Source organism: Falco naumanni, chromosome 4 (assembly GCF_017639655.2).
Source record: "Falco naumanni isolate bFalNau1 chromosome 4, bFalNau1.pat, whole genome shotgun sequence".
Classification (NCBI taxonomy): domain Eukaryota; kingdom Metazoa; phylum Chordata; class Aves; order Falconiformes; family Falconidae; genus Falco; species Falco naumanni.
The window spans coordinates 73,985,227-74,002,099 of record NC_054057.1 but is presented as its reverse complement, the minus strand read 5'-3'; the positions used below and the strand labels follow the sequence as shown (position 1 = coordinate 74,002,099).

At 47.7% G+C, this 16,873-nt stretch overlaps 1 protein-coding gene across 14 annotated transcripts in view; it reads left to right on the top strand.

The window, feature by feature from the left end:
* Positions 1-16,873, top strand: part of NPRL3 (NPR3 like, GATOR1 complex subunit) — a 51,739-nt gene that overhangs the window by 29,903 nt on the left and 4,963 nt on the right. For 11 of the 14 annotated variants that reach the window (XM_040593639.1, XM_040593638.1, XM_040593644.1 and 8 more), the window contains 3 exons: positions 7,947-8,136; positions 9,285-9,477; positions 14,672-15,403. In XM_040593639.1, coding sequence (XP_040449573.1) covers positions 7,947-8,136; positions 9,285-9,477; positions 14,672-14,837 — 549 coding nt within the window. In that variant the 3' untranslated portion in view covers positions 14,838-15,403. The other 3 variants (XR_005827811.1, XR_005827812.1, XM_040593640.1) reach the window with 3 other exon arrangements.

Here is a 16,873-nt window from a genome sequence, read left to right as displayed (position 1 = left end):
TGGTTTTAAAAGCAAACTGTCTATTCACTTAGCTTTTGCTATGAAACTGGAATTGTTTAAAGGCTGTTAGAGGAAGTAGACTCAGCATGTAGTCAACAGAAGTCCATGTGTTACAGCATTAGCATTTTAATGTTGAGATTTGGGATAATAATAGACTGATTTTGGATTTGTGAGCCGTTGTTTTGCTTGTGCATCATGGCTTGTGGCATTTCTGGGAACTGGTGAAATACAAGAAGGAGCTCAATAATGTGAGGTGTCCTGGCTGACACTGTTACATTCCCAGATGAAGACGCTCAGACCTGTGCACATTGTGGCAAAGGAAGCACAGGCAGATTTCTGTAGCCAATTTCTTGTAGTGGTGTTTGCTAGCCTTCATACTTCAGTGACTTGCTGGCTGTGTGAATTTAGCCACTGTTCAGGTATCTGGAAGATTAGCATCAGTTGTGCACACAGGTCCAATTGTGAGAGAAGAATTTGTTGTAATTACAGGTTGGCAGAGATGATGATCAGAGATAAAGATAAGTAATGATGTAGCGTCTGATCCCAGTAGCGTGTACTGGTCAGCTGCCACCTTGGGACGTAAGAGGAAGAGTTCTATCATTTTGTCAGTACTTTATCATAGTTACAGAAAAATCAGTGTCCTGAAAATTGAAGCTGAATTAATAGCATTAATGTTATTATAGCTGTAGGAGCTTCAGGAGGCATTCTTATTCTCAGTACTCCTTTTAAAATTAATTACTTGCCTTAATACTTCTCCTTCAATACTTCTGGTTGTTCTTGGACATCCTGCTTTTGTTTAAAATACACAAATGAAATCTCTCACTTACTGCCACAGTTATGCCTTGAAACAGCAGTGCATGATCAATGTTTGCCAGAGCTTTTGGAGTGCTGAAACGGCTCTTCTAGGCTGGCTGCCTTCTCTCTGATGCTCACCTGTCTGTAGCGGGGTCCTAAAGATCAACAACACGGCTTGTTTTCATCATCCTTTCAGCGTGCATGGAAGGATGAAGGGTGATGCTGTGAAAAGCTACGAAGTGCCTTGTACAGTCTGAAAAGGGGAGGTGAGAACTGTGGTTGCAGAAGACTTGGGGCCACATTGGCAAGACACGTGTGAAGATGGAGACCACCATACACTGGTGGGCTGTTCTGAGTCATGATGAGCTGCTTTTTGGTAAAGCTAAGCATGACAGTTCTTGGGGGATTTTAGACTAGAGAGAGTTTTTAAGTGTTTTCATATCAGTACATTTTCTTCTACTTTGATTTACCTATGTAGAACTCTTTGTATTATTGTTTTGTTAGGAGCTAGCCTTTTAAGAGAGATCAATCCGATCCATCCTGAAGTGGTCAGGCTGCAATTGTAATTAACAGAGAACCAGCTGATAAATTAATCTGATGAAATGTGGGTGGGTTTTTGTTCCGCTGTGCAGTGATAAAAGATGCTGTACCCTGAACTGTAAATATTGTCAAACGTTATTTGCTTTGCCTTTGAAAAAAGTTAACAAACTTGGGACCTCTCAGTGTAATTTTGTTCTTTGTGTACATAGGAGGGTAGGTGGATATTTTTTTAACTTTAAAGATTGTCACTAGTAGTCTGTTACCTTGTGCTTTTTATCATGCTGACTATACTGTCCCAGTATTTCTGAAAGTCATCTGTGCTAGGTCAGTACTGTGGGAAGGGCTGTATTTTCTGCAGAAACTTACGGTCTCGTGGCATCTGTCCCATTTGATTCTTGTCCTAAGCATGGGGTTGGCTCCCTCCTTTTGGCATGTGCCTCTGGATGGGCAGAGAAGGCATTAATAAAGTCCACGATACAGAATAGGAAAGCTGTTTGAAGAGCACTTCCTCCTGTTTTTATACAAAGTCATACAGTTTGATTTGAAAGAGGACAAAGTTATATTTGTTTGCTTACTTACCCCATATGGATGGAATTGCTCCATTCCTTTGGGGAGATGGAAAAAAAAAAAAATGTCACTGATATTTTTATACTTGGGGCCCTGTGGTATTTTTTGGCTGGTGGAGGTACAACCAACCGGCGATATCCTGAGCAGGGACAAGGATGAGATTGCCTTGAAAGACAGAGTGCATGTCCACATTCTGCTTTTGATGTCTGTCTGTCAAGTAGGTGGGAGGTGTCCAGTGAGTGGTGCCTGCCGGGACTGCCAGTGCTCTTGGCCATGCCCTCATGCTGGAGGCAGGAATTCTTAAGCCTGTCATCCTGATCTTTTTTCTTGCCTGTGATGACAAGCAGTATATTGCAGTTGAACTTGGTGGTAGTTTTATATCCATCAGTGGTCTTGTGCTTGTAAATTGAAAAGAATTCAGTGTTCATGTAGTCATCTCTGTGCTCGCTGACCCTTCTCTGTGTTTAACCTGCCTTGCTTGGATAGCAGTGTTGCAGCAGCCTGAGGATGAGGCTACGCCTACAGCTCAGGTGATCTAACGATATTGGTGCTGCTGAGAGGAGGCCCTGTTTTTCCTTTCCACGCTCAGGTGTGTGCACACATACCTTCTTCCTTTCCCTCTTCCCTTTGTGCTAGAGCTCTGGCTTCTGTCCAGCTCGACTCTATTCATTTAACTTGTTTCAGCCGCGCTAGTTTTCTGCCAGGTTAGCAGGTGGAATTCGCTTGGGGGAGATCCAGCAAGCTGCAGGGCTGGCACAGGGTGAGGGAGCTACTTCTGCAGCTGGGCATGTGAGTGAGGAAAGCAGAAGCTGTTTTCCCCTTTTCACGGTGGTGAGTTGTCTGTTAGCTACACTGTGCTGTGTAGTGTCACCTGGGCTCGCAACAATCCAGTGCAGCCTGGGACAGTCCTGAGCAGCAACCAGTTCAGCTCATGCTGCTGGTGCTGGATCTCCCCAGGGTACAGCCATGAGTTGAGGAGATCCTGTGAGCTGATACCATAGGGAAACTCATCTTTCCTTTTAGTGTTTTTACTGGAAAAGAGCAGTTTGCTACCCCAACCCCAAAGAAGCTATCGTTCCTTCTGCTGCCTGTGACTGTTGGTTTCTGTCCCTGTGCTCTCCTCTCATGCATGTGGCACAGCCTTGATGTGACCGCAGGGCACACCAGAGTGGAGCTCTGCTGGTGTTCCGTGGTGCATACTCCTTCATAACCTCCTGCAAATGCACAGAGACACCTGGTGACCTAAAACCTTTTGGTCAGGACACGATCATTGACAGAGTGTGTGTACTAGGCACTGCACCTGGTGCAGGGGAATGCTTCAACCTGCTTCTCGGTGCAAGGCTTTTTGGACAATAGCAAATTTTCTTCACTCAGCTACTCTTCGCTAAGTTTCTTTGCAAACCAAGAGAAATGGGTAATGCTTGTGACTTCTCCTGATCCATGCATTATGGCCTCAGCTAGTTCATCTGTTTCAGAAGAAGCTATAACATCTCCCTACCCTGCCTGGAGGAGCAAACGTGGACTAGCAGGAGGGATCTTTCCACCCGTAAGGTAGAAGGAGCACACCTAGGTGAACTGGACATCCCATTTCCTCCCTGCATCCCCTTCGCTACAGTAGCTCTTTGTCAGAATGCACATTGTTATTATTGTAGTTATCTAATTCTCCCTTGATGAGGCTAGGATAACTGCAGAAAAAAAAAACAGATGGGAAAGTATGACAGCTGCTGCTGAACAAAAAATGTTTAATTTTTCACTTTTGTTTTGATAAGTCTGGCCATCCTATTGGGAGTAAGGCAACGGTAGATGAGGCCTCTCCTTGTGCATCCGGAAAACGTGCTGTGCTTTGTGTAACGGCTCGGTGGAAAATGAGGGAGTGTGTCAGGGGATGGGAGTGGGAGGAGAGCTGCATGCACATACCAAATAGGCAGTTGTGTCTTCCAAGAGACACGCTGCAAACGGGGCTGTTCTGCTGGGCATCTGGAAGGCATTAAGAGTCATGGGAGCTTTTGTTGGCAGAGCTATCAAAGTAGTATTAAGGTGCATTTATATTCAGTTGGACTAGGTATAAAATCAGTTTAAAAATTATGTTTTTCTAGGCCTAAATGGAGGCAATGGTTAAGCTGAGAATTGAAATCTGTTACCTAATGATTAAAATGGCAATATTAGACAATATTTTGTCCTACGTTAACAGGGGTCTTCAGAGTCTGTTTGCAGTAAAATAAGTTTTGCTAGCTGATTGTTTTTCTTAAAACAGTGGGGTTTGAATGATAAAGGCAGGCAATATATGTCAGCAAACATCCGTTTACCCCAGTGACTTTGAAGGTGCTATCCTATGGAGCCAAGCCAGCCCTTAGTCCTCAAGTCAGACCTCAAAGACTGCATGTGGCAAATAACTAGATAACCCAGACTGGAGAAAGGGGGCTCCTATACTTCCATAGGCAAAACAAACCATGTTTTAACTGCAAATGTATCCTGGTGTAGTGAGAAGCAAGCTAGGATTGAGTGCTTCTGGGCTGCTGTTTTCCCTTCCCTCTCCTGAATCTGTTGCTGGTCCCAGTTACCTTGGCGTTTTCCTTAGTGTTTTAGGCCTGGCAAAGAAAACGGCCTTAAAGAATCCTTGCAGGAAACATATTATTAACATATTATTCAAGAGTTTTACAAACGCTCCCCTTGGTTCCCAGAGGGGAGAGAATAGTGAATGCTGGATCTTATCCCTCCAAGACTTGGGGCTGAGCTTTCCTCTGACTGTCCCAAACTGCCCAGATGGGCTGACGTATAGTGCCTGTGTTTTCAGAAGCTAATACATCTTCTCTGCTTCTGTCAGTAAGCACAAAGCAATGTATTGTTACCAATGCCGCCCTGCATGACCACACGCTCTAACTCTTCCCAGGGCCTGCTGCACCATGGGGCAGGCAGACAGAGGGGCTGGCCGTGGGCTGCTGCGTGCCCCCGGGAGCGGTCCACATACTGCAGCAGACGGGACCCCCTCACAGCAGACTGGAAAGAGACGTAGGGAGACAGGAAGGATGAAAGGAATATGGATAAAATTTAGAGTTGATTGGTAGTTAAATTAAGCAATGAAAAACGTTTCATTCTATATTTCTGTCACAGTTGTGGTGTTTCAGCCAAAAAAAGGCTGGCCGTGGATTCCTACCGTGCCAGATGATGGCTTGAGCGAGTGGAGGCGGCCCTGGGAGCGGGGCATAGCCTCGCCTGAGAAGCTACTCCCAGACCTTTTGGCTTCAGCAAGGAGCCCAGCTAATCAAGTAGGCTGAGACCGAGCACGAAGATAACGGTGTATCTCTGAGGGAGGAAGGGCGCTTCCTGCAGCCAGCGCAGCACAGATGGTGCAGGGAAGCCTCTTCTCCTGCAGGCCTGCCTGTAAGCTCCATCAGAGCTCAAAAGGAGCAGGTGGGGAATGGATGTAAATTCACGGTTCGTGTCCTGAAGGACAAGCAGCAGAACATATTAGCAAAGCCTCTGCTAGACCTTGTCTGTGAAAACAATTGCTGCTTTTGGTAAGAAACAGGTTTAAACCTGGAAAAAGTGGAAATGGCGTGAGGCACGTGCAGTGATGGCATGGAGCACACAGTTTTGGGCATGGTGCCGGGTGCAGGGCGCTGCAGCGCTTGAGCTTTTTTTCTAGGACTAGATTTTAAGAGGCACCAAATTTCCACTGAAGTCGAGCTAATACAGATAACCGTCAATGATCTTAATGTTCTCTTATCTGGGGATGATTATTCAGGCTCACTTCAATATGGAAGAATAGTTTCCTCTAGTTCTGAAGTTAGTCACAGCTGATCTCCAGCTCTCCCACTTACAGCACAAAGGCATTTGGCCGTCGTTGGTTGTACAGTGTTAGGGTTGTAAAGCTGTAACACCATGTTTGCCTGGCTGCTTGTTCCACTGAGCATAGCTGCTGGCTCAGGGTGGCTCTCCAGCTATTTGCACAAGAGTGTAGAGGTGAAGGTGTGTATGCAGAATTAGAAAGTGTTGGTTAAGACTTTCCATGCACATGGAGCTGTAATGAAAGCAACTGGCTATTTCTGTAATTCACGAAACCACCGAAATGACCAGTGGAGGCTGGTTGAGGTCAGGCCCTACCCGGCAGATTCTGCAGGTCTGGTAGAGCCTGACTTACTGTCTCCTTGAATTGCCTTGGATTTTTCCAGGGTGGTTCTGTGCTGTGAAATGCGCAGACCTCTTTCATTTGATAGGGAACTAGCTAATCAGACATCGCTGCCTGCCAACAGGTCGGAAATTGAAGTAAAATATATGAGACATCTTTTCATCCAGGCCTCCTGTGTCTGGAAGGAAGGTTTTTAGCAATGTAATCGCTGCAGTAAGCCTCCTCTTGTCTTCCAGGCTGATTTCAGGTGTTAGCAAAACACTGTGCATTTGGTATCTTTTGCCAGCCTTCCTCTTCTGTAGATTTGCTATTAAACATATAAAATGAACTCTGGCTTTTCCAAAAAAGATATGTTTGAAGGCGATCCCAGATAATGTTTTAAGATTAAAATCTGTTCAGCCCCCAAAAGTGGTAATCCCTGAAAAGACAGGGTGTGGGTCTGTCTGCAAACAGAAGATACTGCTTTTGTGGTTTGATTGCAGAGGAGGAACTGAGAATTATAAGATTTATGGAAAAAGGAAAATTATTTGGGCTGATGACCTTCAGTTTGGGGCTTTTATTGAGATTTGGCCTGTTACCCTGATGATTAATACAGCAGAGCTAACTTCCTTCTCAGAGTCTGAGCTCATTCTGCATGTGTTTCTCTCACCAAAACAGTGTTGGTTGCTATGAAATCCCCAAACAGCTTTTGTTAGTGAATCAGTGTTTTCAGAGCCGTTAGCTATGGGAAGGGTTGCCGGCAGTGATATGAAAAGGCTTTTTGTGCAGGAATTCAGATGTGATGATGCGTTTTGAATGCTCCTCCAAAACTCCTGAAAGCAGGCCATGCCATGAACCTGCAAATGCCTGTCCCTCACTCTGCCCACTGCTTTCAGCATCGCTATGGGGACACTGTGCAGGTCTGCAGCTGCTGGAACACAAAGGTGCTGTGCATGTTTGTTTAACTTGAGCATCATCTCTCGGTGCTTTTGAAACTCTTGCCTATCTGCACCCTAACCACCTAGGTGCCTGTATAAACTTGACCTGCCCTATTATTGCAGAGGGATGGCGAGCAAATGGGGGTATTAACCCTCTGCACTGAGAGGGGCCTCCTTGGCAGCAGCAGGCTGCTATCTCTTGCCAAGGTTTCTGTGGCTGTTTCTGTGTCGCCAAGTCCTGGCAGGGCTCTGATCTCAGGTCCCTCCCATGGTCATGCAGCAATTTCCCATCTGACAGCAAATGGCTCCTACTTCTGGGCACCACTGGTTGCTTCATCTCTGCCCCTTCACCCTGCCCTCTCCCTGGCTTTCTCAGGAAACATGCGCTTTAATCTGACCGCTCTGGGATTTGACTCTTTGGTGACTACTTATTTTAGCGGGCCTCGTGTAGAAACCAGCAACCTGGTCTCTGGGCTCACGCTGTTGGGCTGTGGGCAGCAGGGCCTGCCTCTGGCTGACTCATTTTCCCATGTCTGGTCGCTCAGAAGGAAGGCTAGCCCCTTGTTTGAGCACCTACTAAACGTGCTTTGTTACAAGAGGACGGAAGGGCTCCAGGTGGGGTTGTGTGGCTCCATTTGTGTGGCTGAAGCATTGGGTGGTGAGGGGACGCGGCTGCTCTGCCACCACCCAGCAGGTGCGGGAGCTATGGCAAGGGGCAGGGCTGCTTTGTTTGAGGACACTGGCTGTGCATATGTGTAGCATAAAGACATGTTGATCGTTAAAGGCTTGATTACAGCCTGAGCATCCACAAAAGCTTTTTAAGTGTGATGAACGTGTGTGCCTGGTCACTTTTTTATGATTGGAGAAGAGATAAAACTGTTGTTTTTCGTGGAAAGCACTTCTTGTGACTTCTTAGTCACAAAGCCTAACCTTTGTGCATTGTTTTCCTCCTGTATTTTATTTCACGGGTCTTTCATACCTCATTCCTCACTCTGCAGACTCAGCTCATTCAAATGGTGATATGGATGCTCCAACACCGGCTTCTTATTCAGCTTCACACGTACGTCTGTCTGATGGTGCCACCAAACGAGGAGGATTTCCGAGCCCAAGACGAAGACATGCCCTTTACTGCTAGAGTTGGAGGCCGAAGTTTAAGCACCCCCAATGCTCTCAGCTTTGGTTCTCCAAGTACGAGCACATTTTTCTCTGCTGTTCAGGCTATAGCCCACTTCTAGAGCTTCCCTTAGTGATGCCTAGGGTAATCAGGCCTTGGTAACAAGACTAACTCGTCTTTTCTTGGAGTCTTAATTTGGTCCAGCCCTGCTTAAATTTAGAGCTGGGCATTGGTGAAAGTCTTAAGGGCTACACACTCTTTGTAAAAAGGAGTAGTGCTTTGTAATTTGCCGAGTTCTTATTTGGTCACGTAAAATGTTTTACTAGAAGTACTTCCATTTTCTCAAAGTAACTTCCTGCTTCCTTGCTGTACACAAAAGTAACTGCCATGTTCCCCTGGCTGCACTGCTGTTACTGCGTGAACTTTGGTTTTCAGGAGAGGAAGAAAATTGTGAAAATTTGTTTCAAACAGCACTGGTTTCTGCGGGCTGCAGAGCCACCTAAGGAGGAGATGCACAGCTAGCTGTCGTTCGCGCAGATGGTTGCTTTTCTGTTTATGTATCCTGATTGCTTTAATTTCCTCAGTGCCATTCTTCTGGGTGATTCCAGAAAAGCATTTTTTCAAGAGTATAAATCGGATACAATGCTGAAATCCCCAAACTTTCCTGCCTGTACTGTTACAAGCAGCATTCTCAGAATGCCACTGAGGTTGGATATCAGGAGAGGTTTCTGTACAACTTTCAGCTTTGCAGAAGTCATGAATTAGGGCAGAAGTTTTGGAATGTGAGTCCGATAAGTCTGCGATCTGCTTATTCTGGCTCACTCACAAGAGGATATTGCTTCTTGGCCTTTCTTTCTGCTTGCTCCCACCTTCTGTGCTGCTAGGCTTTTTATGTTACCACTTCACGGTATTCCAGCAGAGCTGGCTGGGAATTTTCTTTTCAGATGTTTTTAATGGACTGTTTATAGTCTCCAGAAGTACAATTTTCCACATAAATTGATGACTTTGTTGAAACATTTGACTTTCCCATTGAGAAAATTGCTGTGTTGTCATATGACTAATGGCAGATACATGTAGCAGTTAGAGAGCCACTTTCTTTGCTCTACAAATCTGAAGGGATTATTTGGAAAGACTGCACAGAAACAGCCTGAATTGATAATCTTTGCATTGTTGTGCTGAGGAATATAAAAACGCTGTGTGTCTCTCTCTCCTCCCTTGATAGCTAGTAGTGATGACATGACTCTGACAAGCCCTAGCATGGATAATTCCAGCGCTGAGTTGATACCTGGTGGGGACTCACCCCTAAATAAAAGGATGACGGAGAATCTCCTAGCAAGCTTGTTGGAACATGAGCGGGAAGCTATCCTTAATGTCCCTGCTGCCCAGAATCCAGAAGATCTTCGCATGTTCGCAAGGTAGGAAATGAAGAGTGCGAATGCCATCTTTTTTTCTTATCCGTGCTGTTTTATTGGAGGATTGGCGTGGACTCTGAGAAAATCCCATTAGCTTGGGATTTTGGAGGATAAATTCTTTTGGGTTTGTTCCCCTTACACCTATTTCATCTGTATACGTCAGTTTGTGACAAAAAACTAATATATGTGTTACAAGAACACTTGTTAACAAAGAGTCCTGGATGTGTGAAGGAACATCAGGCCGTATGGTCAGACAACAGGGACTTCACTGGTTGCCTGCTGCCAGTTTTTCTGTGGCTGCACGTGGTAGACATAAAACTGCATAGCCTGAAGAAACCTTCTAAGCATGCAAAGCACAGACCCAGTCATGCTGATGCTGTCATTTTTTGTCCACTGATATTTCCAAGCCAGCTATCCTTTATTTTAAGGTTTGTAAACTTTGTGCAAATATGAGACGGAGACAAAAAGCATCAGACACAAAGCCAGCCTGAATACTTTTACAGGCCAGTCTACCAATGTTTCAAGGTCTGTTTTGCAGAGACGAGCTGCTCATTACATTAAGTTAGTTAGGCCAGAGTCACTGGGATGTGTGATGAGTAGCACACAGTTTTGTTGTTACAAATTTCAACACAACAAAAATATGCAAGACGTGGTTCTGCACATGGTAAAAAGCAGAACGATTTCCTAACCAGCCATATGGGAAGAAGGTGTGGGGGAAAATACTTTTTCTTCCTAAGCATTTCAAAACACCGGAATGGAGCTTTCACTGGTTTTCATACTTGTGGAGCGGGAAAACCACCTGAGGCAAGTACTGCAGCTTTTCGTGTACATCCCAGATTCAGTTGGTAATCCTCTGAAAAGCTGGTTCTCGCCCTAGGATGGATACAGTCAAGTAGCCCAGAGACACTGTAATAGCAAAAAACACTTTTCTTGTCTGCGGCAAAGTTTGCAGCTGTGCTGTGCCTGATCAGGTATTTTCATAGCGCTCCCCCAAGCTTGTGGGTAGGTACTGCTCTCTGAATTACTCATCTCCTCCATCCTCTGTAAACTGTTCAGAGGATATTCTCTGATTGAGAGGCAACACTTTGGCCATTTGAGAACTCTGAAATGTTTTTTCATTGTTACCAGATAAGTTGCTACAAAACCAGTGAGAAAGGAAAGTAAAAACAACATCATAATTGGTGACATCTTAAGACAGAATTTGTGGAGGATGCTTTGGAGCAGTTTAGTGGCAGTGCAGCTTCTTAGTTATCCTAGGGAGGGGGAAGGATTTCATGATTGCTCCCCTATCACTTCCCTCATCTGGGTGAAGCAGCTGTTTGAAACTACAGATGCAAAAAATTACTTTGATTTCTTCATAAAACCAGCTGCTGTAACCAGGAAGCTGTCTGAACAATGTTTATTTTGCAGTTTGCTTGTGCACCAGGTTCTTTTGCGGATCCCCAGGATGATTGAATTGATTGAGTTGACAACTGCATGGCTTACTCTTAAGTCAGCAGTGAGGAAGAGAGAAGATAAAGTAAACAAACGGGTCCTACGGGTAGGATGCTGGAGCATATAAATAGAAATGCTTATGCAAGATGCTCTTGGTTACCGGTGGCTTTATGAGACACTGTAACTTGGAGGTTGTGGGTGTATTTTCTCCCTTTTTTTGCTGTAAACCAGCAGAGATCGGTTTCTGGGTAAACCTCTTAATGAAAGCATAAACAACTGTGGAGAGGCCGGTGGAGTGAAGGAGCTGATCTCCCTCATTACCCTAATAGGCATTCCTGTGCCAGCTCTTTTTTGCTTCATTTTGAGGAATAGCAGCCTGGTGAGGGCTGTGCTCTGGCAAATAGCTATGCCGTATCAGCTGCCTCCCAGAACAAACTCCTGCTATAAACGCATCGTTAGTGCACTAAATATACTGCAACTGCCCTTCCAGCGTAGCTGTGTGTGCACACAAAGGGATGGGCTATTTTCAGCAGAGCAATAAATTTCAGCCCTGTACATTTTCTTGTGTCTATGCCTCGGAGGGCAGAAGGAGCTTGTGCCTGGCCATTGCCATGCAGAGCAGGTATTTGCCAGACAAGAACCTGAAGGGTAAATAGGGAATACTGAAGCTTGGCTCCAGCAGTGGGTGCCTTAACCCTCATAACGTTGTATGGGAATTGAAATCCAAGTTCTTTCCTTAGGTGCTGCTGGAGGAGGGTTGGCCTGTCCTTCCAGAGGTAAACTCAAGAAAGAGACAAGTTCTTTTTGAGCTAGACCTTCAGCAACGCACACAAAGTGTTCCTCACTGCACGTTAAGCAGTGCTTTTAAAGACAGTTTGAGGCTTTACTCGTGGCTTCTCTCCCAAGCCATGGGTCTGGGGTTACTTTCAGGATTATTTTTTTTTCTTGCTCTTAGAATGGGAGATGGAGATCCTTTACTCCACTGAGGAATGCTCACTGGTGGCACTAAGCTGTGGACAGTTCTGCTCCATTTTCAAGCCGTACTAGTGGAAGGGGTATCTCCTCGGCCAGAAATAAGCTAGTTTTATTTGACTGACTAGTCTGAGATAATCCTTGGTGGGTGGGTGTGTTTAAGAACGCTACACTGCTGTTAGCGGGGCAGCTCATATAACTTGAAGAGGGGAGAACAGTGATGAGCAACGGGAAGCCATAATCTCCCACCTCTGCATCTGGAAGGGCACATCTGTCAACAGACCTATCTGTGCAGCTGCAGGGGGACCCAAATGCAGCATTACTACCACAAGAAGTGCCACCTTCTGTCCTGTTTGAGTGCTGTAAATGTTCATTGCCCTTAAGAAGGCGAAGGTAGTTCCCATCTTCACTGGAGCTGTGAGCCCCAGGTTACAGCTTTGTAGATTTTACTTGGATTTTTGGGAAAACTTCCCTGGCATGGTGGTGCAGCGCAGGCCAGATTACCCAGGCATGTGGGGGTATCTCCGTCCTGGGGCAGTTTCAGTGCTTGGCTAGAAAAAGCTACAGCGTTGGCAATAGTCCTGCTGGAGCAGGATGCTGGACTAGACTTTGGAGGTGTCTTCCAGACGGCATTTTTGTGATATTCTTTAATATCCTCTCTAGCTTTTATTGGAGTGGAAAGTATTTCATCTTGACCGGTTACAAATCCAGACTCTTTTTGAATACAGGATGGATTTATTTATTGGAAAACTCCTGCTTAGGCTGTGTTGCTGTTGAAAGCCAGGTCAGAATCATTTGCACAGAAGGGAGCTGTGCCAGGAGATGAGCGCATGGGCAGTCACGGTGAGCAGCTCTGTACCAGGGAGGGAATACACAGCCTTGAAAATCTTTTTCAAAATCACTTTTTGAACAGTGATACAATATAGAAAAAATTCTGGTGATGCCTCAGGGAATGGCCTAGTTCTGACACATGCACGGTCAAACTGACACTGTCCCTGCTCACGGCCACTGCTCAGTGCGCACTGGTTGCCACCGGCCCAGGGGAGGAAGCCAATTAGCCTGATTTAAGTACCCAGTGGGAGATCCTGCAAAAGGCAAATGCACAGCCCGCATAGTGGAAAGGTAAATACGACTGGAGCTTGTCCGTCTGTTGTTTGTTTGTACTGCAGGCACAGAGACGTAGCAGTTATGTTCTACATGATGGTGCCAACCTGAGAGCTGGCAGATGAACATCAGAGCAGACGGGAGTTCGCAGCGTGCTGGGGGCTGCCACAGCCCCAGGCTGCCGGCAGCGGTGAGGCAGTGAGGGACCCGGCTCTGAGCTTCCACACAGCGGTCTGGGGAACAGGACAGGGTTGAGAGGAGGGACACAGCAAATTGCGGAGCAGAGAAACACAAATGGCAGTGGACTAGAGGTGAAACCTACTCTGTGCAGTGTGGGGAGGGTGTGATGGAGGGAGGCTTGTTGCAGTGACTCCTTTCCAGTCACCATGGAGGGTGATGGGCGACAGGAGCGCCTAGCCTGAGCAGCAGCAGTCAGCCAGGCAGATGTCAGTTCTTCAGGGGAAGCACGAGATCCCCCATCCTGCTGTCACGTGAAAATAGGCAGGAATGATCTAAGGATGGTTGGTGTCTTTTGAGGGCTGTTCCTGCCTGAGGACTGTATGGATGAATTGCAAAACAGCTCATGTTATCTCCACTCATTTTTGCTGTCAGTTGGCACGAAGCAGCAAGCCAGCATATTCCCGAACTGCAGATGGGTACGGAAACACCAGCAAGAGCTGCTGAAGCACAGTGTGATGTGCAACACGTGCGGACGCACATCTGCCTGCGTAGCTGGGAAGTGATTGTGCCGTATGTGTTCGGGCCTGGAGGGGTAGGAGTGTCTGAGCGCCATGTGCAGGATGGTTCGGTTCCTACACTTGGGAGGTTGTCAGGGCGATTAAGAGCCTGAGTGGCTTCCGTTAGGGCTATGAAGGTCTCTGGGGAGCAGGTCCTCAGCCATCAGGGACTTGCTGCAGTGGTTTGTCTTAGGCCCTGCCGTGCCTGCCTGCGCGGGGCTGAGGTTATCTGATGTCTGTAAGCGTGCTGGGGGCCAGCGAAGGCCGATCTGTGCTGTCTCTAAAGAGAACGGGGAATTTAAGAAGCCAGTGTTGTTTGAGCTTAGGCTTCAGGGATTTTGGGGTTCTTTGGGGGCCTTATAACTCCCAGAGCTTCTCTGTGGTGCCTGTCACCAAAATTTCCATCTGTCTGTTGCAACTGCTCCACCCAACCCAAGCTGACCAAGCCTCAAGTGCACAACCTGTAGTTCCTAAGTCCCTTGGGCTGCTGTGAGGGAAAACATGCCCGATTCTGAAAGCAAGCGTAGGTCCCCGGGCCGTGCCGCAGAGCTGTGACAGGGCAGTGCGGGCCCAGCTAAGGGCACAGAAGTGACTCTGCTGTGTCCCAACTTCTCAAGGCTTGTGGCTCCTCGCTTTCTGAAATGGAAACTGTATTGAAAAGGGACCACCTCAGGAAATGCCCCAGGCTAGGAAAACTTTTGGTACAAGGAGGCCCTTTGCAAAGCCACAAAGCCGGGGAGTCCCCTGCTTTTCCAGGGGCTTGCTGTGCTAGGCATGCCTAAGGTAAGAACCGATTGAATTCCCCTCAAGTTTCATGTAAATGAGGGACACAACCCAAGCGCCTTCTGATTTGTGTCCCATGGGAGTGGAAACCTTGAGGGTGGCAGTATTGGTTCTAGCTGCGTGCACTTGTTTTGGCTCATGTGCCTCCCTTGTCTCCTTCCCTGCAGGCTGCTGCACTATTTCCGAGGCCGACATCATTTGGAGGAGATCATGTACAATGAGAACATGCGGCGCTCCCAGCTCCTCATGCTGTTTGACAAGTTCCGCAGTGTGCTGGTGGTGACCAGCCACGAGGACCCCGTGATTTCAGTTTTTCAGTCTCTCTTAAAGTGACTCTGCTGGCAAAGGAAGGGAACCTGCTACGCTCTCCATACCGATAGTCTGAAAGATGCCTGAAGGAGGCTATTTTAGTTCCTTCTTTCCATGTGACATCGAGCAGGTTCTCCTGCTCTGTGCCTCAATTTTCCATCTGCTCCCTGTGGTGACAGCTGAGGCCAGTCTGTGAGGGCTCTGGGGCCCGCTGCGGGACAGTGTGTGCTTGCTTAGCCCTTCCCTGATCCTGCTCCCTCCCCAGGGTTGTGAGAGCGGGCCAGGAAGACTTCAGCCGCAGTGTTAGTGACAGTACTTCACCCTGGGGCGGCCGCCGGTGCGTCAGAAGCGCTTTCTCTGCCCTGCAGCAGCATGACAGCTGGGTCATTCAGCCGCGAGCACTGTCTGCGAGCAGCCTGTCCCCACGGCACAGCGCGCATGGCCTCTGCTCAAGGGCAGAGTGGAGCTGGCCTGGCTTTTAGGGAAGTCACCCTGGGCACCGAGGAATTCTGTTTGATCACTGTTACCTGGCAGCAGTGAGAACACAGGTAGGGAGGCAGAGTATCACAAGTAAACAGTTTCATGAATGAGCTCGCTCACTGTGTTACAGCTTATTATTGCCTCTCCCCACTAGCCTTATGACAAAGTGCCCATTTGAGCACATCTGCACCAAGCGGCCCCTGCGTCTGGGAGGTTTCAGGGGTTCCAATTTTTCACCGGGGAGGGGGAGCTTCGTTGTTGAGCAGGACCAAAATTAGCTGGTCAAGCTGCAGGTGCATGGGCACATTAGTTCCACAGAGCCAGCAGCAGGTGCTAAGGGCACTTGCCCTTGTCGCCCAGGGCTTGTTTTGTTCCTCCCTTCCCCTCCCTGCAAGCATGGCTGCGGCTGCCAGCAACCAGACTGGGAACCAGGCCTGGTTAACGCTGTCCAGCAGAAAAACAAGATCCAGGTCTGTACATGGCCGCGGCTCCTGCTGGGGCCGAGGACAGCTCATCAGCCACGCCAGCCCTGGTTCTGGGGACAGCAGAAGCTTACACCAGCTCCGAGGCCACCGTTCCCCTCAGCTGCTCTGTGCTGCATACCCGGGGCAGGTCTTTCCCTCCATGGTGGCGGCTTCCCGGGGTGGGTGTTGTTCAGGGATTGTAAGGCTCCTCCTCGAGACCTTCCCTTATACCACACACACACACTCTGAAGTTTTTCCCAGAGCTGCAGGCTCTCATGGAGCAGCTTCACGTGCACACACAAACTGGGTGAAACCGTGAGCTTTATGTAACCTGCCACCAGCAATGCGCCAGGGGAGCCCAGTGCCCACCAGATACACGATGACAGCTGCTTACTCAGAGCCCCTGCAGCTGCAAGCAGGGATGTGAGAGAAGAGCAAAAGCAGTATCTGACCTAAAAAATCAGATCAACATCACTGTAGGGCCCCAGTTCCAACCAGGTCCCAGCAACTGTGGCTCAAGAGCTACTCAGATCACCATAACAAGGGGCCAAAAAATTTTTTTACATGTGATGGGGACAGGGTTTTGAAAAAACTTGAGCTTCTCCTGCCTGTGAGTCCTAAGGTGGAGGGTGCAGGATGTCCCTGTCACCCTTCAGCCAGCCAGCGTGACCACAGTTCTGCAGCATTTTTTGCCCCCGTACCTCATGGCAGGCTGCAGCATTGCTGCTGTCTCTGTGTTGGGGTTCACACACTGGTAAGTTCTGAACTGGTTTCAAAAGCAGCTGGGAAAACAAACAAACATTCTCTGCACTGGGTGTTACAGACTTCCAGCCATAGGTTGGAAGGGGTCTCTGGAGGGCTTTTGTCCAAACCTCTGCTCAAACAAAATATGTCAGCTCAGGTCACTCAGGAGCTTGTCCAGTGGAGGTTTGAATGTCCCACAGCCCCACTGGGCCCCCGTTCCAATGTTTGACCACTCTCATGGTGAAAATTTTTTCCATACAGCTAATGAGAATTTCCTGTTTTCCAGCTTGTGCCCATTGCCTCTCATCCTGTCTGACAAAAGCCTGGCTCTGCCTTCTCTACACCCTCTCGCTACGAGGTAGTTGCAGACAA